This window comes from Neoarius graeffei, chromosome 7, assembly GCF_027579695.1.
Source record: "Neoarius graeffei isolate fNeoGra1 chromosome 7, fNeoGra1.pri, whole genome shotgun sequence".
Lineage (NCBI taxonomy): Eukaryota > Metazoa > Chordata > Actinopteri > Siluriformes > Ariidae > Neoarius > Neoarius graeffei.
This window is the reverse complement of record NC_083575.1, coordinates 86772593-86800564: the sequence shown is the minus strand read 5'-3', so window position 1 is coordinate 86800564 and position 27972 is coordinate 86772593. Positions and strand designations below refer to the sequence as shown.

Sequence of the window (27972 nt, the reverse complement as noted above, 5' to 3'; positions counted from 1 at the left end):
TTGACATAGGGTAGACAGGACAGGAAGACAGGGATGAAGATAAAAAGGAAACACAACATGAGGAGAGATAAGGAAAAAAAGAAACACCCCCCCCCCCCCAACTATGCTCCTGTCAGGAGTACAGTGTGGGAACATTTAAAAAACTTTTGCACATAAGCACACAACAACACAAGTACACTTTAAACACGGGACTTGAGGGAGGAGGTAATCCAGCGCAAGCAAGCAGCCGTCCGCTCCTGCAGCCATGAAGGCGCTGGTCACGCACCCGCTTGTCACACTGGGGGTAAAAATGGCGACCGCGGAAAGTTAGAGAAGGAATGCCTCCCGGCATTGTCTCCCGGCAGTGACCTTCAGGGGGAAATGTTGCCTCAGCAACGGCCTGAACCGAGGCCGGTGCTGTCTCAGGGAGCCCAATGTCGATAAGATATGAATTGTTTGGTCTTTCCAGACGCAGTCTTTGCACGTCCACACCGCTCGTCCATATCTGTCCATTCTATTCAAATTGATCTCCGAAAAACGTATTCCTTGCAAAGCTGAAAGCTGCTCCGAGATAACAACCATTTTGTGGTTAAAGTTCTGAATGTCCACAGTCTTGAGTGCCGACAGCTTTGCCCACCACTCCAATCATATCGGGCAGCTTCGTGGGGCTTTGAACAGCTGTCACCGTTGTCTGATTTCCTCGATATACCAGGGCAATGCCTAATCCAATCAGCAAAAGTCCTGTAATCATGGTTCCGAATAGGTAGATATCTTCAATGTCCTCCACAGAAAGAATCGCCAGGCACAAGACCCGCCACCGCTCCCACGCGTCCATCGTGTAACCAGCCGCAAACGTTCCGGCAGGACAGACGGGTTCCCCCGAACCCAGGCTTCTCGTCAAGAAAACTGTCAATTTCGTTAGGAGACCAGTTTATCGATTCCATTCTTTTTTTAGTTTAGAAAGTAATGCAGGGAGAGTCTCTTCAAAAAGTACAGCAGACAAGACAAGACACAGAAGCACAAGCAGGGAAAAAAGGAGGCAGTGGGAGAGCAGAAAATGCGACCGCCTTCCGTGGAAGCATGGAGAGAAAAAAATCTTGTTGGTCTGGAACCAGGATGTTGCCCGCTTGCTGGTGTGTTTGGGGTCGTTGTCCTGCTGAAACACCCATTTCAAGGGCATTTCTTCTTCAGCATAAGGCAACATGACCTCTTCCAGTATTTTGATTTATTCAAACTGGTCCATGGTGCCTGGTTTGCGATAAATGGGCCCGACTCCCAAGTGTAAGAAACATCCCCAAACCATTATGCTTGTACCTCCATGTTTTACAGTCTTCACAGTGTACTCTGGCTTGAATTCAGTGTTTATGGGTCGGTCTCTCAAACAGTCTGTGGCCTTTAGACCCAATAAGAACAATCTTGCTCTCATCTGTCCGTAGAATGTTGCGCCACTTCTCTTTAGGCCAGTCAATGTGTTCGTTGGCAAACTAACCTTTTCAGCAATGGTACTTTATGAGGGTTCCTTGCAAATAGTTTGGCTTCACGTACTGTAGGGGTCTTCTGATTGTAGCAGTACTCACAGGTAACTCGAGATCTTCTTTGATTTCCCTGGAGCTCATCATTGGATGCTTCTTTGCCATTCTTGTTCTATGATCTACACGGATGGTAGTATTTCTTTTCCTCCCAAGTGTTTCGGGTTTTGTTTGCCATTTTAAAGCATTTGAGAATATTTTAGCTGAGCAGCCAATTATTTTCTGCACTTCTTTACACAAGTTTTCCCCTCTCCAGTCAACTTCTTGATCAAAGTTCTTTCTCCTCTGGTACAATGTCTAGAACGACCCATTTTACTCACTGAGCAAGGGCTAAAACCAGCAGGTACAACATTTGCTGCCCTCCTTTAAATAAAGGCCATAATTGACCTGTTTCTTCACAGAATCAATGACCTCACTAACTGAACTCCACACTGCTATTAATTTGAACACGCGCCTTTCATTAAATGAGTCAATTACACCCAATTAGCAGAGTGCATGTCATGACTGTTGGTTGCCCATTACTCGGCTACGCCTATTTTTCCCCCCATGTTGTATTATCTTTTCTGCCAAAATCAGTAATTAAAACACACATTAGTGATGTTCGACTGCTATTATTTTGCACATAACTGTTGAGACCCTACATGACAAGTACCTCTTGTAACTGTGGTTCCTTCTTCTTTGCTGACATGTTTAACAGCTTCTCCAAAGACGTGTAATACTTCTCAGTTTCCTTCTCGTATTTCTTCCTCTCTGCCTAAAGACAGACCAATAAAAAAAAAAAAAAACACTCGCTATTTTTGACACCATGATGGAAACAGGGTTGATGGAAATGCTGCTGAAGTCAGGAGGAGAAAAAAAAAAAAAAGAATTAAACGAAGTACCTTGGCTGAACCCAGCTGCTCTTTCCGAAACTTCTCTAGAGGTTTCATCAGTGTCTCGGTGATGTTCGCCATCTGCAGAAGACGACATGGATTACGACTGGGATATGGTACATCATTCTGGAGTCAACAAGTGTTTACCACGTGGACTGCATCACTGAAAAACACACGAGCTAGCATCCAAAAATCTTTTTTTCAGGAGTGGATTTTATCAGGCTTTCCTTCAGGTTTCGTTCATTTCTCTGTCCTGAAATCTTGGTAGGACTTTATGATGAATCAAAATGCATCCCAATATATATTCTTTTGAAATGTATTTATTTACTGACATTTTCTGGCATCAACGGAGATGGTAGTTCTTGATTTTTGCCAAAAAGGAAACGAGTACATTTAAATAAATGGAAACAAATGTGCTTTCTTGAAAAAAAAAAACTACTTTTAATTTGCTGTCCCCCCACAGGGACCACCTTTAACAAGAAACACACAGTTGCTGAATTGTACAAAATCAGGAAATGGACATCATAATAATACCACATTAGCATTTAAAATAATCATTAAGCACAATTAAGGGTCACAACAAACGTTCTGTCCTTTCATACATCTCTTACCCTGTGGGAATACAGGTTTTTTTTTGACATTTCAAAGAGCCCTTCCGTGCTCTACTTGGATTGAGTATTTACCCAATTTAAAATACAGACAACGTCCAAAGGTATTTGTAAGAAGTAGCGACTCTGTTTTATTCTGATGTAGATGTTATGGTATTGACATGAATCCTAAATCATAAAGCCCAGTGCAGCAGGTTATTATAATAAAGGTCAAGGCAGTCAGATTATACTGAAGGTATGAGCTGTGGCCATGGAAGATTTCAATCTGGCTTGCGAACACCATATTGAGTCAGACATTCACGTCAGAGTTGTGCACGGGACTGTGCATGGGACATCCTACTTGGTTCCAAAGAAATTCTGACAAACCTCACCCACACAAGCAGATACTCTTGTCCGATTCCATCCACTCTGCAGAAACGCAATCTGCTCTTGCAAAGACTCCTGACCAATCCCGGACCCTCTTGCAAAGACTCCTGACCAACCCCAGACCCTCCTGCAAAGACTCCTGACCAACCCCGGACCCTCCTGCAAAGACTGCTGACCAATCCCGGACCCTCCTGCAAAGACTGCTGACCAATCCCGGACCCTCCTGCAAAGACTCCTGACCAATCCCGGCCCCTCCTGCAAAGACTCCTGACCAACCCCGGCCCCTCCTGCAAAGACTCCTGACCAACCCCGGACCCTCCTGCAAAGACTGCTGACCAATCCCGGACCCTCCTGCAAAGACTCCTGACCAATCCCGGACCCTCCTGCAAAGACTCCTGACCAATCCCGGACCCTCCTGCAAAGACTCCTGACCAATCCCGGACCCTCCTGCAAAGACTCCTGACCAAGTCCATCTGCTCCTGCAAAACACTCAACCAATCCTGCACCCTCCTGCAGACACTGTTGATCAATTCCTTCTGTTCCTGCAAACACTTGACCAATCTTGTCCCCTCCTGCAGACACCCTTAAATGCATGAAAGTATGCTCTTGCAGACACTCTTGACCACCACCACCCATTCCTGAAGAACACTTTGGACCATTCCCATCTGCTCCTGAAGACACTCGTGACCAAGTCCATCTGCTCTGGCAGACATGCTTGATGAATCCCACTTGCTCCAGAAAACAACCTTGAGCAATCCTGTCCTGCAGATTCTCTTGATCAATTCTGTCCACTCTTGCAGACATCCTTCATCACTCCTACCTGCTCCGAAAGATGCCCTTGACCAATCCCACCAGATTGTGGGAGACCAAGAGAGTGCAGACTCTTGTCCACTCCTGCAGACATTATTGATCAATCCCACTTGCTGCTGCAGACTTCTGATCAGTCCCCGGCTGCAGATTCTCTTGATCGATCCTGTCAGCCGCCACGAAGTTGGACCAATTATGGTCACTCCTGCAATTATTATTCTTTACACCAACCCACGATATGAACTCGGTTTGTTTTAGTTTTCAAAACAAACAAGTTTGCAATTTCAACCACGAGTATGTGGACAAAGCAGTTGCTGACATTCCCATTCAGCCCATTGGGTTCATATCCACCTAAATCCAAAGGTGAACCTCCTGGCAGAGGCCAACAGGGTTAATAGCTGATATTTCCTGGCAGTTGGCACGATGCCTTACAAACTGATACCGTGCTATTAATCTGAGTGATCTCGAATGCTAGAAAACGTGCTTGTAGCTGTCAGTGGTTTTCACACAGCACATGACTCACCACAGTCAACCCCACCTCAGCTTGCATCCAAGCACAAGCTACGTACCCCCCCCCCCCCCCCCCCCAAGTTTGAACAGAATATTTACAAATGTGTAGACGCCCAGTGCTGTACTCTTATAACCATTATACATAGTCCATACCCAAATAAACAGGACTACAGATATGGTAAGATATACTGCATATTTAGTGCTTACAATACCAACATTAATCTGATTCAAAAGCAAATGTGCATTTAGGATTTTTAGGACTTTAAGAACCAAACTCTGTCCAAATGTTGACCTAAATCATTTTATGGCAATGCCAGCTATAACACGTGAGTCAGTCAGTCTCTTCACCCCCGATCCTTTTTCTGTCTCTCTCTCCCTGTCTCAGCATGTCCGAGCCTGCACACCCTGCCTGAACCCTGCTGCTTCATCGTACTGCATGACATCACCGCTCTGCTGTGCTGCGATTGGGCGGAGGCCTGGATCGGTCTTCAAAACAAGCCAGCTGGTACGAGTTTAGTTTTGGGCAGGGCCAGCGCTAGCTTTACTGTGTTTACTGAACAGCAAAATGACACATTCAGGCCACAAGCACACGAATGAATTTGTCCAAATCCAAAATCTAGCGCAAATCCAACACAGCCCCCAGCAATACAAATCCAAAACACACACACTTAACGAGGGTTATAAAGAAACGAGCCATAAAAACTTGGCGTTTCTGGATAAGCTTGAGCTGTTGCACAAAATCAGTGTCAAAACTCGCCACAGCAGTTTAACAATCAAACAATCCAATACTTTTTTTTAAGAGAGTCTAAAAATAGTGAAATGGTTTGAATTGATAGATCATCAGATACCACATTCATGTGTTTCATATAAATATTGACTTGTTAATTTATCAAGAAAATTACATTCTAAATAACTAACTTGCTGCACAATCATTTTATTACGGTCGAAAGCTTTGATCTATGAACAGCCTGCAAGAAAGAGCGAGCAAGGAATAATAAATGTGTAAAAAAAAAATAGAAATCAAAAATAAAACCGACAGGGGTAATTAAACAAAAAGAAAGCAAGAACAAAAAACAGCAAGAATAAATGCAAGGAAAAAAAAAAAAACAATGGGGGGGGAGGGACACATCATACCAAGAAAAATTTTAAAAAGCAAGCAAGCAAAAAAACAAGAATGAACAAAGACATGACATCGTTTCGTTTTTTCATAGAAAAGCTTCAAATCTTAAAGTGCATATCACGGGTAAATTCGGGAGCGAGATCAATGTAATTCTCCTATTTTATATTAAACTTTCGTCAAATATCTGTAACATTTTGCATTTTGTGCAATTTTTTTTTTTACCTTGCGCAATACCAGAAAAATTCAGTTGAAATCGAGTCATTTGAGGCGAATTGGTCCGCCTCTGAAAAAACTTGGCATTTGGATTTCCCGGCAAACATTGATTTTCGTGATGTCGCGTGCGGGACGCCTCCCTCTGAATCCTAAGTCAGCGCTGGTTTGTTTATGAGAAAGCGACCTGGTGGTTTTCTGCAAATTTCTTCAACGTTATCACGTAATTATTAAAATGGTTAACAGATGTATCGTAAGAGGGTGTAGCAACACCAATCTTGATGGGATTAGTACTCATCATTTTCCAAAAGATCGGACAATGAGAGAGAAATGCGAGCGCTTGGTCTACACAGGCTGTGCACTGAAACCGTGCAAAGCTCGCACAGCCTGCTGGCGCTTCCGCAGGTGACGTCATGAATCTGGCTCCAGACTCCCTTGGGATTTTTCCAGACGCGCTTTGTTATTTTATTTTTTTCTGCTATAGACAGATGGCCTTGTGCAAAATTACCCTTCTGGATGAGTGTGTAAAGGGACATACTTTCATAAAAATAAAAAAAAAAACACGAAATTGGTCCAGAATATGCACTTTAATATTAACAGTTTTAAAAAGTTCATGTTTAATCAAGTCACATCAGTATAAATCAAAGTATCCATTTAAATTTTTAATAGGGACACGAGTGTTTTCGTGGGAAATGAGTCACTGAATTTTCATACGAACTACATCCAGACGGCAACCGTGACACATTTCTCGATGTGTCAGTCGTGAGGAACTCGATGAATTGTTTTGGTAAATTTGGGTACTTTTTGTTTTGTGCCATTTTGTTTTTCTCTACTCAGGGTATATGAGCTGATAGCCTAGTAGTAGAGTAGCCAATCAGAGCACGCGATTGCTCATATCCAGTGAAGGTGGGTAGAATAAATATACAGGGTTAGTCAAAATTACGTTAACACCAATGGCCATTCGTGATATTAATTACCTCAAGGACAGAATAAGGACTGTGGAATCATCTGTTCCCCGTGAAACGTGTGTCCGGCACATACATCAGACGTGCAAGATGATTTCCAGGACGGTCTCAACCTGTCCGCCGTCGTGTTCAACACACAAACCAGTGAGCAACAGGACCATTTATGTTTGGTAAATAGTACTGCTGCTCGCTGGTTTGTGGGTGTCAAACACGACGGCAACCAGGTTGAGACCGTCCTGGAAATCATCTTGCACGTATGATGTACGCTTTGTGAACAAATGGTTTCTACCATTTACAACCCCGATTCCAAAAAAGTTGGGACAAAGCACAAATTGTAAATAAAAACGGAATGCAATGATGTGGAAGTTTCAAAATTCCATATTTTATTCAGAATAGAACATAGATGACATATCAAATGTTTAAACTGAGAAAATGTATCATTTAAAGAGAAAAATTAGGTGATTTTAAATTTCATGACAACACCACATCTCAAAAAAGTTGGGACAAGGCCATGTTTACCACTGTGAGACATCCCCTTTTCTCTTTACAACAGTCTGTAAACGTCTGGGGACTGAGGAGACAAGTTGCTCAAGTTTAGGGATAGGAATGTTAACCCATTCTTGGCTAATGTAGGATTCTAGTTGCTCAACTGTCTTGGGTCTTTTTTGTCGTATCTTCCGTTTTATGATGCGCCAAATGTTTTCTATGGGTGAAAGATCTGGACTGCAGGCTGGCCAGTTCAGTACCCGGACCCTTCTTCTACGCAGCCATGATGCTGTAATTGATGCAGTATGTGGTTTGGCATTGTCATGTTGGAAAATGCAAGGTCTTCCCTGAAAGAGACGTCGTCTGGATGGGAGCATATGTTGCTCTAGAACCTGGATATACCTTTCAGCATTGATGGTGTCTTTCCAGATGTGTAAGCTGCCCGTGCCACATGCACTAATGCAACCCCATACCATCAGAGATGCAGGCTTCTGAACTGAGCGCTGAGAACAACTTGGGTCGTCCTTCTCCTCTTTAGTCCGAATGACACGGCGTCCCTGATTTCCATAAAGAACTTCAAATTTTGACTCGTCTGACCACAGAACAGTTTTCCACTTTGCCACAGTCCATTTTAAATGAGCCTTGGCCCAGAGAAGACGTCTGCACTTCTGGATCGTGTTTAGATACGGCTTCTTCTTTGAACTATAGAGTTTTAGCTGGCAACGGCGGATGGCACGGTGAATTGTGTTCACAGATAATGTTCTCTGGAAATATTCCTGAGCCCATTTTGTGATTTCCAATACAGAAGCATGCCTGTATGTGATGCAGTGCCGTCTAAGGGCCCGAAGATCACGGGCACCCAGTATGGTTTTCCAGCCTTGACCCTTACGCACAGAGATTCTTCCAGATTCTCTGAATCTTTTGATGATATTATGCACTGTAGATGATATGTTCAAACTCTTTGCAATTTTACACTGTCGAACTCCTTTCTGATATTGCTCCACTATTTGTCGGCGCAGAATTAGGGGGATTGGTGATCCTCTTCCCATCTTTACTTCTGAGAGCCGCTGCCACTCCAAGATGCTCTTTTTATACCCAGTCATGTTAATGACCTATTGCCAATTGACCTAATGAGTTGCAATTTGGTCCTCCAGCTGTTCCTTTTTTGTACCTTTAACTTTTCCAGCCTCTTATTGCCCCTGTCCCAACTTTTTTGAGATGTGTTGCTGTCATGAAATTTCAAATGAGCCAATATTTGGTATGAAAGTTCAAAATGTCTCATTTTCGACATTTGATATGTTGTCTATGTTCTATTGTGAATACAATATCAGTTTTTGAGATTTGTAAATTATTGCATTCCATTTTTATTTACAATTTGTACTTTGTCCCAACTTTTTTGGAATCAGGGTTGTAAGTGTGAAGATAATTTTGACTAATCCTGTATAATAGGTGTCACCTCACGGAATCCACGGACACATGTTGGCCGAAACGAATCCGAGAAAATCGCAAAAGAAGCTTTTTTTTTCCTAAATTTGTGATTTTCGTTTTTTTTCCTCATGTGCAAGTTGAGATCTTGAATGCAATCAGTATTTCAGATAATAGATTGTTTTGTTGGAAAAGCATACATTTTTTGTTGCAAATTGTCTCGTTTTTGTCAGGACTGTAGCCTGCTGGGGGGTGTGGGTAAATTACCATATGGGCCATTCACATGATGATTTAAGTCTTTTGTTTTTTTTTTCCGCCAATCAGCTGTATGATATGAGCTGAGCTGAGCTCGTGGCTACTTAAGCTGCATACAGGCATGTTATTTCACTATGGAATGAGCAAGCTAAACAGATCGCAGAGGAGCTGGAACACCGCGAAGCAAACAGACACACGTTAGTTACATCGGAGATAACCATTTCTAGCAAAAAAAAACGCAACCAAAAGGAAGTGTTCTAGGACTACATATTCCATCGGAGGCATTGGTGTGTGCAAGGCGACGTTTCTCTTTCTGATGGGGTGAGTTTATTAATCTAAGGTTGTGTGGTTATTTTTGCATGTAACGGAGTGTGTTGTGGTTTGGTTACATGAAACTAGTGTTGTGTTAGTTGTGTCATCATCGTGCTATCTTTCTTTCTTACAGTGTGAGTAATTTTTCAACCACAAAACGTTAAAGTATACTTTAGGACTTATTTTTGTACTTCATAATTGTTTTGGGCATAGTTTGCATGGAAGGAAAACTGACGTGGTGATTTGTTTACATGAAAGTAGCATCGTGCTAGCTCGTAGGGGGTAGGGCTTTGCTTAAAGTCATGTAAATGAGCACCATTATTATGGAATCAATTTTGTGCCAAAATGTTCATTCAATACTTTTGAAATATGAAACAAAAACGACAAATCAAAATACAAAAAGAGTAAATTTTTTTAGACTGGCAAACAAATTATTCATGTAATCGTGCAAAATATCAGTCTATTACTCTTCAGAAACCTTTTATTTTTGTTCCGTGTCTTTCTCAGTTTTGTTTGACGTAATTTAGTTTGGTTGCGATTCCAGCTTTCTCGTTTGCGCTCCCTGACTTTTTGCTTGCAGTTTTGGCACAAACTTGACGTGTGGGTGGGCTGTCCAGGAACGCATTCCCTTTGGGTAACTTGTGTTTGACTGACAGCTGCGCTCAGCCATTCCCTACTCGGATTCTGGCGGACTGTTTGACGAGTGAGCGATCCATTGACGGTAAACAAGGATGGAGTGGACTTCAGTGGCGACTATGATATTGAATTTACACTTTGTTGAATTAATTCAATATCATAGTCGCCACTGAAGTCCACTCCATCCTCGTTTACCATCAATGGATCGGTCACTCGTCAAACAGTCCGCCAGAATCCGAGTAGGGAATGGCTGAGCGTAGCCGTCAGTCAAACACAAGTTAGCCAATGGGAATGCGTTCCTGGACAGCCCACCCACACATCAAGTTTGTGCCAAAACTGCAAGCAAAAAGTCAGGGAGCGCAAACGAGAAAGCTGGAATCGCAACCAAACTAAATTACGTCAAACAAAACTGAGAAAGACGCGGAACAAAAATAAAAGGTTTCTGAAGAGTAATAGACTGATATTTTGCACGATTACACGAATAATTTGTTTGCCAGTCTAAAAAAATTGACTTTTTTTGTATTTTGATTTGTCATTTTTGTTTGATATTTCAAAAATATTGTATGAACATTTTGGCACAAAATTGATTCCATACTTTATGTGCCCGCCCTGCACCCAGAGTAACTGAGAAGGAAAACTTTGAGGGCGATTTTCTCCCTTCCCTGTTTTAAGAGGTATGCACTTTCAAAAGGCCACATATTCTTCAAATATTGTCAGATCTCCACATGGAAGGCATCATTGGAAAGCTTAGAAACCGTACTTTCTGAATCTGTCAATAACTCAAAATGCTCCCGGGCGGACATGTGTCCCTGGATTCCATGATGGGAAATTTTAATGTTCTTAGAAAGAACATTAAAATGGCCGTTTTTGCAAAAATGAAAAGTCCTAAACAGACGTAAAGATTCTTGTTGGAATCAGCACATGATTTTTTGCGAACGAAAACACTGACTCACTCTTTTGCAAGCCTGCATTCGGTCAAAAAAAATCACCCCGACTTCCAGCGAACAACCAACAGCAAAACAAAAACACCCCATTTCCTGTGGAAAATCCAGTGTGCCCACTCACGAGTGTGCATGCCTCAGTGCCATCGAGTAGCAAAGAAGCCGAGTAATAATAATAATAAGTTAAATTTATATAGCGCCTTTCAAGAAACCCAAGGACGCTTTACAATTGTAGACAAAGAAAAAAAAAAAACAATAAAAAATAAAATAAATAATAAAAAATAAAAGTAAAAAGTCCACCAAGTAGGGGTCAAGATGTAATTCCAGTGGTGTAGCAGCCACAGTCCCACCAAAAGGCGCATGAAAACGAGTCCCACATCTCCAGCACCGCCGCCATCAGCAACATCGCTCGAACACCACGCCATGGATCCACAAAGCGAGCAGAGAAGCTCCACCACGCAGAGCGCTGGTGTGTCCCAAACCGCCTGCACAGCCGCCGTGACGCCACCGAGCAACATCGCTCGGAACATCACGCCAAGCGTTAAAGTGCTGGACAACCACGATGTAAAATGAGCAGCGAACTCACTGCAGTCCACAGCTGGGAGCGCAGGCATCGCCCACGGCGAACCAAGGCCTGGAGGGAACCGACACCCAAAACTGGGTCCGGAGTGACACCACAACCGGCAGACAAAACACTCAAACACACACAAAAAAAATAAATAAAATGAAAATTGAAAAAGAAAGAAAATAAAAATAAAATTAAAAAAAAAAAAGCTCTGGTGAGAAGCGGCAGCCAGAATGCGCACGACGTACTCTCAACCGGAAACGGAAACGAGAAAAAAAAAAAAAAAAAAAGTGTCAATGTGGTGTGGAGTAAGTTTTTCATCTGAGGTCGGAGCTGCAATTCTCACTGTCAAGGTAAAAACATCCCCAACTTCATTCATCTTCAGTCAGCATTTTATCCTGTTCAGGGTCCTGGTGGATCCGGACCCAGTCCTGGGCACAAGGGGAACAGAAATGCACCCTGGATGAGATTTATTTCGCAAGGACGCATCCCTGATCTTGTTCCTCTATCGGCCTTTACATCGTAAAACCATGTTTCATGAAGCGTCGATAAATACGTTGGATAGAAAATGACACACCCTTCCATTTTTTTTTTTTTTTACACTTTATTGTATCAGGTTCTGTAAACATTTCAATGTTTTCCTGATCCAAACCACGTGAACGTCGTGAATTCAATCTGAAATGTCCTCATTTCTTAAGTATACCTCCCCAAGCTTGGTCGAGGCATCTTTAGCAGCAAACACAGCTTCCAGTCTTGTAGGGTCGCTCTCCACAAGGTTGGCACACATGGATTCGGAGATCTCCCCGTTCCTCAGTGTTCAAGCTGTGAGAGATTACTCGGTTTTAGCTGATCAACAGCAACCTTCAGATGAAAATCGATTTTCAACTGGATTTAGGTCAAGGCTTTGTCTCGGCCATGTCAGAGCATCCTCCTTGTTCCGAGCAAGCGGGTTCTTCCCTAGAATCTCCCTCTACTTGGCACCCCTCAAATCCTGACAAAAGAGAAACACCGCTACAACATGATGCTTCCACCACCATGCTTCACAGTTTGGATGGTGCGGTTTTGGTGATGTTCTGATATTCATGCCACAAAGTTCTACTTTGGTTTCGTTTGTTGAAGGATGCTTCAGGTGTCCTTATGCAAACTTCATACAACACGCCAGATGGACCTTTTTTTTTTTTGACAAATGGCTTTGATATTTTAGGTGATGGATGTTCTTTATTTGCCATAAAATCCTACAGGTCTTTCAAAAGGTGCTACTTGATTCCTTGTGGCCTCTCAAGGCCAATTTATGCTGACAACCCAGTCCTCACAGACGGTGTCGCAGATAGTGTCTGCGTAGCCCCCCCACCTTCACAGATGCTCTGTGCGCACCTCTCAAAAACTGTGACCACCGCAGAAGCCTCGCAGACAGCGTCGCAGACAAGAGGGCTCTGATTGGTCCACTCTACATCCGCTGTACACGCACTTCCGCTTCCCTACTTTCCCGGTTTGTTTTGTTTTCACGACCGCCATTTTTAAAAACACGTGCGAAGATGGAGCAGCATGAAGAGCGGTTGATCGAGGAAGTGAGGAAGTACGTACATCTATACGACTCCAGTTCTAGTCATTATTAAAAAAAAAAGTTCTAGTCATTATAAGTAACCAGAGGATAAACACTCCACTAACCACACCCACCAACTACTCCTAGCAACTTCGCGCCCCCTTGCGTTGTGCCGGTGAATAACATCGCGCACGCCTATTACTCCCCGCTCAACGATAAATTACAACTGTCTGCGAAAAGCTATCTGCGAAAGCCTTGTCGCACGAGCATGCAGAAGCCTTCAGACCAAATGTCTTCTTTCCAGGTTATCTTGCTTCAACGGACACCAAAAATTTTAGCAGACAGTACATGGTACCATGTTCTTTCCACTTCTCCATGATGGACTTCAGTCCAGAGTGTCTTGGAAATCTTTTATATAACTCATCTCATATGTACCTTCCCATAACCTTGTCTCCGAGCTGTTTTGGGAGGTCTTTGGACCCCATGCGGATGCCTTTGTTTGGATCCGCACTTAAAAAAAACAAAGGCGCATCGTAAAGAGCCGTCAATTCAAGCGAGTCAACTACTGCGATTCCACACAGGTGTTGGTTGGGGGGGGGGGGGGGGGTTAACAATGTGACCTTGAAGGAAACTGGTTACTTCCTCAGATTGTTCAATGGGATTTATAGTAAAGGGAGTGTACACTTATCGAACCAAAATTGAGTTGTTCACTGCTACCACCATCATGCTTCGTTGTCAGGATGATGAGCAGTGATGGGTTTCCACCAAGGTAAGCCATTACACAAACTCATGACATTTCCTCAGGCCACCAGCAGACATGACAATCACCCTTATTAGCTCATCCCGCCGATAGGTGACGAGTTTACGCCATCATGTGTTATCCGTTGTCCGTCCGTAATCATCCACACTTCACAAAAATCGCTGCTTCTCTCTCGGTTCTTCACTGATTTGTATTCTTTTTAGCAGGAAGGTAGGTCTGCCTGGGGTGCATCAAGATACCTTCTCCCCAAATTTGCATAATTGAAATTAATCATGAAGATATGGAGTAAAATCAATCAATCAATCCCTAATGAAGTGTTTCCACACAAATCGCTTCTTCTCCCTCAATTCTTCACGGATTTTGATTGATTCTGGCATGAAGGTCGGGGTACCTAGGGTGCATAGAACTTCTACCCAGAATTCCATAATTACAACTATTAATGAAGTTATGGACTAATTAATCCTTAATGAGCAGTTCAACAAAAATCGGTCAGTTCCTCGCCGTTTTGGATTCTTTCTGGCAAATGGGTCGGTGTTAATAGGGTGGATACCGCTTCTATATATAGCTTGCAACATTTATTGCACAAGGTGGCCCACTTTAGATCGTTCCTTCTGGACTGGATGGGGCCGGAGTGAGCTACGCAGTCATTAACGGTCGAGAGAGATGTCTCCTTAATGAATTCCATCTCAATCTAAAAACAGGCCAAGCTTGTGTATTCAAGGTCCTCTGTCGTGATGCGTTTATGCTTTAAAATATTTTGTGGCAATTTGGTTGATAAAACTTTCATTTTATTGACCAAATATTTATTTGGTCCCAACAATTCTTCCATCACATAAGCACAATGGCAGCACGATGATCACTGGTTCCATCCTGATCCCAGTAGGCTTCCTCTGGGTGATCCGGTTTCCTCCATACTCTCAAAAACTTCCCGATACATGGATCTGCGAGCTAAATTCCACCCTGTGAATTTCCGCACTGCATTCGGTGTTCCAGGGATAGGCTCTGGATCCCTTCAACCCTGTCCAGGATAAAGCACTTACGAAAGCTGCGGTCACGCTCCAGCTCGCGATGGGTTATCGATGAAAATGATGCGTTTTGGTGGTGATATACAAGCGAGCTACAAGTTGTGGTCGCACAGCAGGCCAACACTTGACTGTCGGGCCTTCTCTCGCTCACGCGACCCAGTGGTCATGGGAAGCACCTGATGCTGATTTGTGCACAATCAGCACATGCATATAAGGACGCGGAGGCTTTGCGAAGTATCATCATCACCGTCACGTTCGTTTCTCGCCATGTTTACGACTCTGCTTGCGGTTTTGTTAAACAACGCCTGCTCTTCCTGCGCTTAGACCCGTCGACTGCTGCATACCTGACAGAATACTTGCAAAGTCTCCGAAAACAGCGTCCTTATATACGCGTGCTGATTGTGCTCAAATCAGCATGACGACCGGGTCCCAAGCACACGCACAAGAAGGATCCCTGAACGTAAATGCGCTTTTAAGTCTCGGTGAAGGTTAGGCTCTGACTCGCAGCTGTACTGATGAGTGTCCCATGAGCATCGGGGACATAGATTTGAGACAAATACAACCCAAGAGGCTCGACAAAAACATCCCCACCAAATTTCAACGCATGCACTGAAATTTTTCGCAACCTTTTTGGCCACTCACGAGGCGGAGACGCACAAAAAAAAAAAAAAAACTTGCAAATCTCAGAGCGTATTCGCCGTGCATTGCACAATTGATGGTGATGCGACCGATTTTTCATCGCCAAGTATTCACAAACTCATCACGAGCTGTCGTCTAAGGCCAAAGATGAATGTAATGAACTAATAAGCGTTCAAGTTTCTATATTTCTTTTTCGAGATGGAGTTTATTTCACAGAGCTCCTCCATCACTGAGACACCGTGAGGTTCTCAAAGCGAATTTTTAAAATTCACGTTTATGACTAAGTTTTCGCGCTTGTTTTATGTGTGAAGCGATTAATCAAAGTGTCTTCGTATGACATTCATCTCCTGCTCCACAAGGAGGGGGGAAAGAGCCTGTGGTTTGTTTGATTTTATAGAAATAATGAGAAGTCTATTTGCATACTGAAGCAGAGCATCAGGTTGAGTGAGTGACCACACCTACCATCAGCTCCCTCTGGTCCTCCAGGTTTCTGAGGAAGGAGGAAAACTCCTGTAAAGACTCATCTGCAACACACACACACACACACACACACACACACACAGAGAGAAGATAGCCTGAGAAAGAGCTCTGAGGGATTTTCTCCCCTCAGCCTTGCTGTTGTTGTCGTCAGTAAATCCCAGCTCCATCTCTGCAGGGCTTCCGTCCCTCAGCTCCTGTTATCTGAAGCGGCTCAGCGAGTTAAAAAGCAACAGAATGCAACATACGGACACAAACTTCTGACTGCACGAGCTATTATAGTGCAGGTACATCTGCGAAAGGAAACGGACTGATAAAAAAAAGAATGAATGAACATGCGAGTCAGAAAACAAGACAGGAAGAGAAAAGAATGAGGAAAAATTAAATGTTTAAGATGAAAACAAAAGAAAGAACAAATGTGTGAAACAAAAGAAGCAAAAATAAAACTAATTACTGTGTAATTTGTGTTTCCATAAAAAGCTTTTAAAAAGTATTTTGACAATTTTGGAAAAAGAAGGAAAAACAAAGAAAACATGCAAGCAAGAAGAGGAAAAGAGAAGGAAACACACGAAAGTAAAAATTCAAAGGATTAGAAAAAAATGAATAAGTATGAGAAAGAAACATGCGAGTGAGGAGACAGAAAGAAAGAAAGAAAGAAAGAAAGAAAGAAAGAAAGAAAGAAAGAAAGAAAGAAAGAAAGAAAGAAAGAAAGAAAGAAAGAAAGAAAGAAAGAAAGAAAGAAAGAAAGAAAGAAAGAAAGAAAGAAAGAAAGAAAGAAAGAAAGAAAGAAAGAAAGAAAGAAAGAAAGAGAAAAGACTTGAAAGAAGAGAGCAAGTAAGGAGAAAGAAAGAAAAAGAAAGAAAGAAAAAGAAAATGACTTAGAAGAGGAGTTAGGAGAAAAGAAGAGAAAGAAAAGAACAAGTAAGGAGACAAGAAAGAAAGAACACAAGTTAGGAGACAAAAGAAGAAAGAAAAAGTGAGAAAAGAGACATGAAATAAAGAAAGGAGAGAAGAGACATGAAATAAAGAAAGAAAGGAGAGAAAAGAGACAAGAAAAAGCAAGAAAGAAAAGAATGTGAGTAAGGAGACAAAAGAAAAAGTGAGGGGAAAAAGAGACATGAAATAAAGAAAGAAAAATGAGAAAAGAATGAATGTGAGTAAGGAGACAAAAGAAGAAAGGAAAAGTGCGATAAAAACCCATGAAAGAAAGAAGCTGAACCGGTGATGTGAAGGAGCTGAAAGTGCAGAATAAGACGGAGGAGTTTTCTAAAGCCGCTGACGGATGACGCGGGATCTCGGCCTGAGAGCACAATGACAACGCCAGCAGTGTTGAACCGTGTTTCGTCATCACAGATCTGAAAGCACTGAAGGTTGAGCAGGTCAGGGGAAAGAGCCCAAACCCTTAGAATGGAGAAAAGGGGAAAGAGCCCAAACCCTTAGAATGGAGAAAAGGGGAAAGAGCCCAAACCCTTAGAATGGAGAAAAGGGGAAAGAGCCCAAACCCTTAGAATGGAGAAAAGGGGAAAGAGCCCAAACCCTTAGAATGGAGAAAAGGGGAAAGAGCCCAAACCCTTAGAATGGAGAAAAGGGGAAAGAGCCCAAACCGGTGGAATGGAGAAAAGGGGAACGAGCCCAAACCAGTAGAATGGAGGAAAGGGGAAAGAGCCCAAACCGGTAGAATGGAGAAAAGGGGAAAGAGCCCAAACCGGTGGAATGGAGAAAAGGGGAAAGAGCCCAAACCGGTGGAATGGAGAAAAGGGGAAAGAGCCCAAACCGGTAGAATGGAGAAAAGGGGAAAGAGCCCAAACCGGTGGAATGGAGAAAAGGGGAACGAGCCCAAACCGGTAGAATGGAGGAAAGGGGAAAGAGCCCAAACCGGTAGAATGGAGAAAAGGGGAAAGAGCCCAAACCGGTGGAATGGAGAAAAGGGGAAAGAGCCCAAACCGGTGGAATGGAGAAAAGGGGAAAGAGCCCAAACCGGTGGAATGGAGAAAAGGGGAAAGAGCCCAAACCGGTAGAATGGAGAAAAGGGGAAAGAGCCCAAACCGGTGGAATGGAGAAAAGGGGAAAGAGCCCAAACCGGTAGAATGGAGAAAAGGGGAACGAGCCCAAACCGGTAGAATGGAGGAAAGGGGAAAGAGATGAAATACGTTGAAAGGTTACAGCATTAAAACGTTAAACGCTGCTACGCTAACCCAGCTGGTTGCTAGGTGGTTGCCAGGGTATTTCCAGGCTGTTGCGATGTGATCCCAGCTGGTTGCTCAGTTGTAGCTAGTCGGTTGCTATGGAGACTTGGGTGGTTGCTCGGCTGTTTTTCAGTATAGCTCGAAACATATTCAGTGTATTCCTATTGGGAGGGAGCGACACGCAGTTTGGAGCGTGGCTCCATGGCAACCATAACGCCAATCTTTCCCCAAATTCCTAAGTGGCCGATTGCGATATGGGATCTCTGATTCTGCGGAATTTCTGGGCTCTGCGTGAGAAAATGCATCCAATGAAAACAGACAAGTTTTCAAATCAAAGAAGAAAAAGCAGGAGGAGGAGTCGGGGAGGAGAATATGGAGAGCTGTGCTGTCCATCAAGCGAACATAAGATTTACCAACAACTTCCAGTTAATTTGAGTCAGTGGAAGTGCTGGCGCGTGATTCGGTCCTTCAGTGCACCATTTCCTGACTTTCAGCTCGTCCATCAGCACACGACTAATGATGGGCTAAAACCGTAATCACGGCCCCAGAGCACCGGAAGGGGAAATGTTAAACATCTCTCACCAATACACTTCTCATCATCAGTCTTGTCGTCCCCGATGTACTCAAACTGGAACTCACCGAGACACTGAGCAAACTTACGCTGGGCCTGAGAGAGCTCTGAAATCAGAGAGAGAGAGAGAGAGAGAGAGAGAGAGAGTGGGGTGAGGGGATAGGGAGAGAGAAGGGGGAGAGACAGAGATGGGAAGAAGAGATGGGGAAGAGAGAAAGGGGAGGAGAGGAGATAGGGAAGAGAGAGAAAGGGGAGAGAGAGATGGAGAGAGAGACAGAGAAAGGGGGATAGGGAAGAGAGAGGGAGGGGAGAGACAGAGGGATAGACAAGAGACAGAAAAGGAAAGAGAGAGGGGAGAGAGAGAAGGATAGGGAAGAGACCGAGGGGGATAGGAGAGAGAGAGACAGAGGGATCAGGAAGAGAGGGAAGAGAGAGAAGGGAGAGAGACAGGGAAGGGAGAGAGGGAGAGATAGGGAAGAGAGAAAGGGAAAGAGAGAGGGGAGAGACAGAGGGGGAGACAGAGGGATAGGGGAGAGAGAGAGAAAGAGAGAGGGGAGAGACAGGGATAGGGAAGAGAGGGAGGGATAGGGAAGAGAGAGAAAGGGAAAGGAGAGAGAGGGGAGAGACAGAAGGAGGGAGGAGAGAGAGGGATAGGGAAGAGAGAGAAAGGGAAAGGAGAGAGAGACAGAAGGAGGGAGGAGAGAGAGGGATAGGGAAGAGAGAGAAAGGGAAAGGAGAGAGAGAGAAAGGGAAAGAGAGGGGAGAGAGGGAAAGGAGAGAGATGGGAGAGAAAGGGAAAGGAGAGACAGAGAAAGGGAAAGAGAGGGGAGAGAGGGAAAGGAGAGAGAGGGAAAGAGAAAGGGGAAGCAGAGAGAGAGAAAGGGAAAGAGAGGGGAGAGAGAGGGGGGATAGGGAAGAGAGAGAAAGGGAAAGGGGGGGAGAGAGAGAGAGAGAGAAATCCTTCAGAAATCAACTGAACACTCAGACGTGCTGTATCCCCCCCCAGCTGAGGAAACCGCAGTGGAAACATGTCTATGGTTTACAGAAAGCGTACACTTGGTGCATTTTCTTTGGAAAACAAATCCATAGATATACAAATTCAGATTTTTTTAAACAAACATGGGGGGGGGGTATCAATATTACATATTCAATTCTCAATTCTTCAATTTCTCTTCTCTAAATTGTTCAGGATTTTTTTAAAATTATTTTTTATTTCCAACCAAAGATCACATCACGACTCTCTCAAACATTTCCACGATACACACGCACCAGAGAGTTCGGCTCACAAACAGCCGTCAAAACATCAGTGTTGCATTTAAAAATAAATTAAAACGTCCCCAAAATTAACTTTTTTTTTACCTTATAAAAAACATTTCTAAAAAACACTTATGAATATTTAGCACAGATAATGAGAACTAATTATACATTCATTTCACAAGACTAAAAGATAGAAATGCAGCGTAATCAGTTTGTAATAAAAGACACGAAGAAAAGTTTTCCATGACCTCAGAAAAGTGTGTCTTGTCACATAATTCATCACAATGTCAATACAATCGCATCACATTTCAAACAAACAAACAAACAAACAAACAAACAAACAAACAAACAAACAAACACACGAGATACATTTTGGGCGATATCGCTAAAAAAAAAATCAATTGTTTCATCCCAGTCGATATCAATAATTATTGATCATTTTAAGGATCTGTACTTTGGAGGCAAAAAGGTTGAACTTAACTTTATTTTGAATTTAAACACCTTACTTTTATCAACAGTTTCCCCATCGATGTTACCATGACAACATGGAGCGCTCGAGTCACGTCAGTCCCTTCAGCTTTGTACTCGAGTTTTCTTCTCACCTCTTTCACGGATTATTAAAAGGACGTGAACGGTGTGTGTACTTCTGGTCGTTCACACTGATATATTCACACTGATATCGGTATTAACTGATTGTTTTTGAGTAAGGGCGGGAACACGCTTGCGATTTTTCTTCTTTGCGTATTCATCATGTGCTTTTCTGGCGATTTGCATTTAATACGTTTCAGTGAAACTATCCAACATTTTCTCGAACAATTTTTTACATTTCTAAAATTGTCAGTCCCCGTCAAAGACATGTCTTTTAATAAAGTAGGCGTGGCCTTTCTAGACATCAATCCCTGTGAAGGAAGCCTGATCTCGGTCAGTCCTAAATAAGGAGGCGTGGCCTGTGCCTGACCATTCTAAAGAAGGAAGCATAGCCTCTGTGTAATTGAGCTGGAGTGAAGGAGGCGTGGCCTCTGTCAGTCCTGATGAATAAGTCAGAACCTGTGACTCAGTCTGTCTCAGAGGAGGAGGCGTGGCCTCTGTCAGTTCCAGTGAAGGAGGCGTGGCTTCTGTCAGTCAGTCAGTGAGTTTTTAAATGAGTTGTGCTTGCTGAACCCAGCCTCTGTGACTCATCTCATCTCTGTTAATGAAGGTGTGGCATCTGTGCCCATCGCTGTGAAGGCGTGGCCTCAGTCAGTTCCAGTGAAGGAGGCGTGACCTCTATCAGTCTTTTTAAACAAGGTGTGGTCTCTGAACACAGCCTCTGTGACTATCAACCTTAAGGAAGGAGGTGTGACCTCTGTGTGTCAGTCAGTTCCAGAGAAGGAGGCGTGGCCTGTGTCCATCTGTCTCAGTGAAGGAGGTGTGGCCTCTGTCAGTCAGTCTTTTTAAACAACGTGTGGTCTCTGAACCCATCAGCCTCTGTGACTGGAAACGTCAATGAAGGCGTGGTATCCGTGCCCATCACCGAAGGAGGCGTGGCCTCTGTGTCCATCTGTCTCAGTGAAGGAGGCATGGCCTTGATCAGTCAGTCAGTCTTTTTAAAACAAGGTGTGGTCTCTGAACCCATTGGCTTCTGTGACCGAAAAGCTTAACGAAGAAGGCGTGGCATCTTATGCCCATCACTGAAGGAGGCATGGCCTGTGTCAGTCAGTTCCAGTGAAGGAGGCGTGGCCTGCCTCTCTCTCTCTCTCAGTCAGTCTTTTTAAACAAGTTGTGGTCTCTGAACACATCGGCCTCTGAGACTGGAAATGTTAATGAAGAAGGCGTGGCATTTGGGTCAGTCGGTTCCAGAGAAGGAGGCGTGGCCTGCCTCTCTCTCTCAGTCAGTCTTTTTAAACAAGTTGTGGTCTCTGAACACATCGGCCTCTGTGACTGTCAATGTTAATGAAGCAGGCGTGGCATCTTCTGCCCATCACTAGGGCTGGGCATCACAGCCAATTTCCAAGATCGATTCGATTTCAATTCTTAGGGTTTTAAATTGATTAATCACGACTGGATTCGATCTGAATCAATTCAATCTGCTCTTAAATAATGAAAATATCTCCATACAATACATTGCAAAATACACGTCTTTATTTTGTAAATTTGACAGTTCACACGTAACTGTAAACAAAACTGTCTTACCTTCCTGTAATTAAAAAAGTGCAAATAAAAGTGCAAACGAACATTGCAGCAAATTGTATTGTTTAAGTGAAAAAATATTAAAAGTATTAATATTAACAAAACGAAGACAGTAAACTTAAACTGTCACACTTAAGAGACAGAGATTCTTGTTGAGGAAAAGGAGCTCATTGACGTGGTCTGGGGTGATGCAGCTCCTTTCGGCAGTGAAAATATCACCCGCAGTGGAAAACACCCTCTCCGACGCAATACTGGTCCCTGGGACACAGAGGTAGTAGTCTGGCTAACGCAACTTCAAAGCTCTACGAGCATTGGTCTGGCAAAGATATTAAAGTGCCATTCCACCCTTGGATGTATTCTTTGGCATAAAATACAATATATTTTGACAACATATATAAATGGTATCACTAGATAGAGAAATCTCATCTCATCTCATTATCTCTAGCCGCTTTATCCTGTTCTACAGGGTCGCAGGCAAGCTGGAGCCTATCCCAGCTGACTATGGGCGAAAGGCGGGGTACACCCTGGACAAGTCGCCAGGTCATCACAGGGCTGACACATAGACACAGACAACCATTCACACTCGCATTCACACCTACGCTCAATTTAGAGTCACCAGTTAACCTAACCTGCATGTCTTTGGACTGTGGGGGAAACCGGAGCACCCGGAGGAAACCCACGCGGACACGGGGAGAACATGCAAACTCCACACAGAAAGGCCCTCGCCGGCCACGGGGCTTGAACCCGGACCTTCTTGCTGTGAGGCGACAGCGCTAACCACTACACCACCATGCCGCCCATAGAGAAATCTTTTAGCTTCAAAATGATATATCAAACATAATTTTTTGACAACGACAAGTATATTAATTTTGCGACCAAAGTCACCTACCCTTTTAATTTCTGCGCGTGATGTCATCGGCAGGTTCCCCTTCTTGTGTACCACGTGACGTGTGACGTGGCACATATCAGCAATGGCGGATAGAACGCGATAAAAATAATACCAATAAATCTAGCTAACTGAAAGATTAACTCAATTTTTCGCAATTTTTTTGGCCCCCATATACGAGGAGAAATGACTCTCTCACTTTGGGGGTTTCCTGGTCTAAAAATAGACCGACACGTGGTACACAAGAAGGGGAACCTGCCGATGACATCATGTTTCACTACCGCGCGGAAATTAAAAGGGTAGGTGACTTTGGTCGCAAAATTAATATACTTGTCGTCAAAAAATTATGTTTGATATATCATTTTGAAGCTAAAAGATTTCTCTGTCTAGTCATGTTGTCATAAAATATATTGTATTTTATGCCAAAGAATACATCCAATGGTGGAATGGCACTTTAAGCCCAACCGTTTCCCAAAGCGTGTGGTTGACCCGCCTCCCTGAAATGCCTTAGTTTGCTACTGGTCGAAGCCAGAAAAGGCTGTGACGAAGCTTAAACCAATCACATCACTCTTTCCTCTGACGTATGTGACGCGACGGAAACTGCTTGAGTAACAGGAAGAAGATAAATACCTCCAGGGCTGCCCTTTGCTCCGTTTTCAATGAGAACTTCCCGTTGAATGCTTTCAATACAGCATCTACCGCTGTGTCAAAGGCTTGCCGCTGCTCCATGTTCGTAATGTTTCTAGTGAATGAAGCGCTTCCGGCATAGATTCTGTAAACAATCTATGGCTTCCGGTCGCAGTTCTACCACGTCACTGCCTTGAACACGCCTCTACCCAGGGCCGTTGGAGATGCTCAAAGTTGATTGGCTCCACGGGCGATTGCTCTAAGACAACGAGGGAGGCTCAGCCTCCTCTAAAAATGCCCTTATAACTTTAATGTGTGCGTGAGTTTTTCCCCCTCGTGACAGCGCGATGCAGCCCAGCCTCAGTGGATTGGGAGCTATGCGCTTGTCAATCTCAAAATGCAAAACGGTTATTGGACAAATACTGTGAAAACGCCCGCCCACGGAGTCTCACGGACTCCCAGCCTCAGTGGACTTCAACGGCATTTGGAAGCTATGCGCTTGTCAATCTCAAAATGCAAGACGGTTATTGGACAAATACTGCGAAAATGCCCGCCCACGGACTCCGAGCCTCACAGTGGGAGGGACATGGCAGTTTCCGCGAGGAGACTGGTGATTGGTGAAAGCGGCCGGATATTTTCTTTGATTGACAGCTCGTTTCAACTATAGACAGGCAGCGGTGACTCTCAGTTCAGTCCCATGCGGATTCGCAAGTGCTGTGGTGTATTGTAAGAGATCAGCTTACATTTCGATTTCATTCATTACATACGGTTTCTACCAGCTTTTTTAGTTTGTATATATTTTCATTGTAAATAAAGTGTAAATATAGTGTTGTCAAGTTTGCTATCTTAGTTCCAGAAATTTCGTTTATTTGAGTGACTGAACTTGAACTTGAGGGGGCTAGTCAGCTAACAAGAAAGCTGCGCACAGATGCCAAGCACAAGCCATTTGCCAGTCTTCCTTTCGAGGAAAAAATTAAAATTAAAGAGCAGGGTAGACCAACGCCTCAAATTGACTTGGTGAAAAAGGTAGGGAATAATACTCGCTCCTTTCAGCTCTCCTGGTACGAGAAAGTGAATTGGCTAACAGCAAGTGACCCACATCAACAACAGTAAATAGGCTACTTTAGTAATATGTCATGGATGGACCAAAAATGTAGAATCTATTTAAAATGTTTATGTTGAGTATATTATATTGGAATATATATTTTTCTGGATATGAATTAAACACAGCTACAATTTGGAAAACATTTTTAAACAAAAACACAGCCGAGAACATTTCACACTACAGACCTGGATTAAAAGTGAAGGGTTATCAAAATTGTCAATAAAACATTTCTCAGTCAAAATAAGTAAAATATAGGGAAAGTGTCATTGAATGAAATGTGTGGCACCCAGCTCTATGTTTGGCTCCCCAAGGTCAGTGCTTGTGCCTATTCCAGAACACTCTGCTGTTACTGCTGAGGTTCCTGACAAAGAGCTGCTTTCAATAATGATCAATTTTTAAACAACATGCCACAATTTTAAAATATAAAATGTTAAAATATACCCCCCCAACACCACCATCATGTATATTGGACAGTAGGCTAATGGGCCAAAAGAACCTGTTATTTCACAGTTTGTGACGCTGCCAACAATCAGCCAGATCAGAGGCAAGAGTATGGGCAAAATTGATGTGTTTTTTCTTTTAAAATCTGGAAATATCGTAACCGACCAGCCTCCCCTGTTTGAAAGACTACCAGCCGCCACTGATTGGCTCCCGATTTTTCGGGAGCTTGGAAGAGCTGGAGATAGCTTGCCTTGCCAGACTAAGTTCGCAACAGGCCCCTGTGTTGCGTCACACTTAGGATGGGCGGGCCCAGGCTACAGAGGTAGTGCTTTGCCAGGCGAGCTAACAGTGGATACTCCTTTTCATTTGACCTCCACCAGGTCAGAGGGCTTTCATTCAGCCCAGCAGGTGGTTCTGCCCTGTATCTTCTTATTTCATCTTCAGCCCTTTTTGTTGGAGTTTTCTTTCCATCTCCTTGTACTGGTGGTGTGTAGACTGCCCCAAAGAGGGACTCCATGGGTATCACAGTTTCAGTCAGATGTTTACATTGCACCATAACGTAGTGTGGTTCGAGTACCTGAATCCTTCATTTTCCACTACCGAGTATGGGCGTAAATCTCTGCAAACAAAAGTTGCGATGGCCTCTGTTATCTTTATGGCCCGCGGAGACTCTGATGGTAATGCTAGCAGGTCCTTCAGTTTCGCTCCGGGCGGCTTGTTGTCGGAAGCTAAGGTTAGTGTAGTGTGGTACCTTGTCAGGTGGTTTCTGAGGTTTGTAGTATTCCTACAATAACTGAGCTCTGCTTGGCATATCTTGCAAACTACCTTGGTTTTATCAAGCTCTTTGTCCTTTTAAATTTGAAATTGATTCCACACGTCAGATTTCATTTGAGACGGCTTGCCGAGCGGTGTTTCCCCTGCCTCAGCCATGGCTCTGGCCTCAGCCATTTTGTGTGCGTGCTTGAACGTCACGACGTACGACTGCGCAGCTGCGTCATCACGCACGAGACGGCTGAGGGAGGAAAATCGCAACACGAGATTGTGTTGTGGGGAAAAAAAAAAAACTCGATCTCATGCCCTGTGAATCAATAGTGCGAAATTTAAATGAAATCGATCCAAAATCGATTTTTTTACCCAGCCCTACCCATCACTGTGAAGGAGACGTGGCCTCCGTCGGTCTGTTCCAGTGAAGGGGGCGTGGCCTCTACACTCCTCAGTTCCTGCAAAACTGAACCATTTGCACTGAATCACTTTCTCACTCGTGGATTGTGAACCTACATGGCGTCACGATGAAACAATTCTGCACTGGATTTTTTTGTCATTTTTTTGGCTGCTTTAAATATGACGTGGAAAAGCCAGATCATTGATCACTGTTCGCTTTCCAAGTATCCCCAGAGTGCAGCACGCTGCTGAGCTGGAGGAAATCCCAGCTGTTAAATCACGTTTCTTGGGACGACTTTAAACCCTTTTTTGCCTCTGTGAAAAGTGAGTAGAATCCACGAGTGCTTCGTTAACGCGGGAAACGCGATCCGCTCTGACAGTCCCGAGAGCCGGTCCCTTTATTGCCGACGTCCCACGAGGGAGTGCATGAGAGAAACAAACTGGGTATTTTAAGACGAGAGTTATGAGCGGGATCCAACTATGCAAGTATGTTCAGCTTTGACCTCTGGAAAATAAACTGATCCAAAACACCACCAGCAATCGATTAAACTTACTTCTGAGTTTCCTTTTTGACAGAATCTAAGCAATGGGGGAATTTCATTTTTAATTCACAAATAAATAAATAAAGAGGTAGAAACTACTAGACTATGACCATTTCAGGAGAAGCTGCGTTAGAAGCTGGTTAGAGTTCGTCTGATCGTGATGATCAGACTGATTACACCACTTAGGGTTTAAAATGAGAAATCTGGTGCTCAGGAACACGAGGAACCTGCAACAGCACATTCAACCTCATTCAGGAAGGATCTTGGTGACGACGCGACAGAAAAACTTTCACCCAATCATCAGGAGGTAGCAAGGTCACCTTGCTCGCATAGTGGTGCTCCGTGAGAGTCGTCTTCCCAGGCGAGTCAGCCAACACTAACCAACCAAGACCACACATCACGGAAACATCATCCATCTTGGACAAACTGAACTTGCCTCAACGCAATCTGGAAGCAATTTTGGTTTCAAACCGATATATAAATACACACTAGTTGGCCAAAAGTTTGTGGACGCCTCACTCAACATGTTCTCTTTGAACACATTCCAAATTCGGTCCTCCTTTCTCTCATCAGAACCTCTACTCTTCCGGAAGGGCTTTCCACTAGATTGCCCTGTCCACACTAGGGATTTTGTACCGATACGAAAATACTTTCGTACCGCAACACCTGTCCACACTAGCAACTATACCGGTACTGTAGCGGTGTAACTGTATCGGTACGAAACCCACAAATGTATGGGTTTCGTACAGGTACAGTATCGGTACTGTAGCGCTTCGCTGTAGTGTGGACAGATGAAGCGGCTCTGCATCGATACAAATATAATGCGCATGCGCAAACTCACACACCTCAATCGATGTCTTCGCTGAATAAAATAGTGAAGAACGGAGATTCGTTTGTTTCTTTCTCAACTGCCTCGCGCGTTTTATACGATTCGACTGAATAAATGACCACCAGAAATACAGACTGTACACACGTCGTTTCATCCGTACGGAAGCCG

The 27972-nt window shown here is 43.7% G+C and overlaps 1 protein-coding gene across 1 annotated transcript in view; it reads right to left on the bottom strand.

Moving 5' to 3' along the window:
• The window catches only part of arhgap10 (Rho GTPase activating protein 10), a 270463-nt gene that overhangs the window by 132220 nt on the left and 110271 nt on the right, over positions 1-27972 (bottom strand). The window contains exons 2-5 of the mRNA XM_060926548.1: positions 18799-18894; positions 16016-16077; positions 2390-2461; positions 2161-2262 (exon numbers count right to left, since the gene is read on the bottom strand). Coding sequence (XP_060782531.1) covers positions 2161-2262; positions 2390-2461; positions 16016-16077; positions 18799-18894 — 332 coding nt within the window. The remainder of the gene's footprint in view (positions 1-2160; positions 2263-2389; positions 2462-16015; positions 16078-18798; positions 18895-27972) is intronic.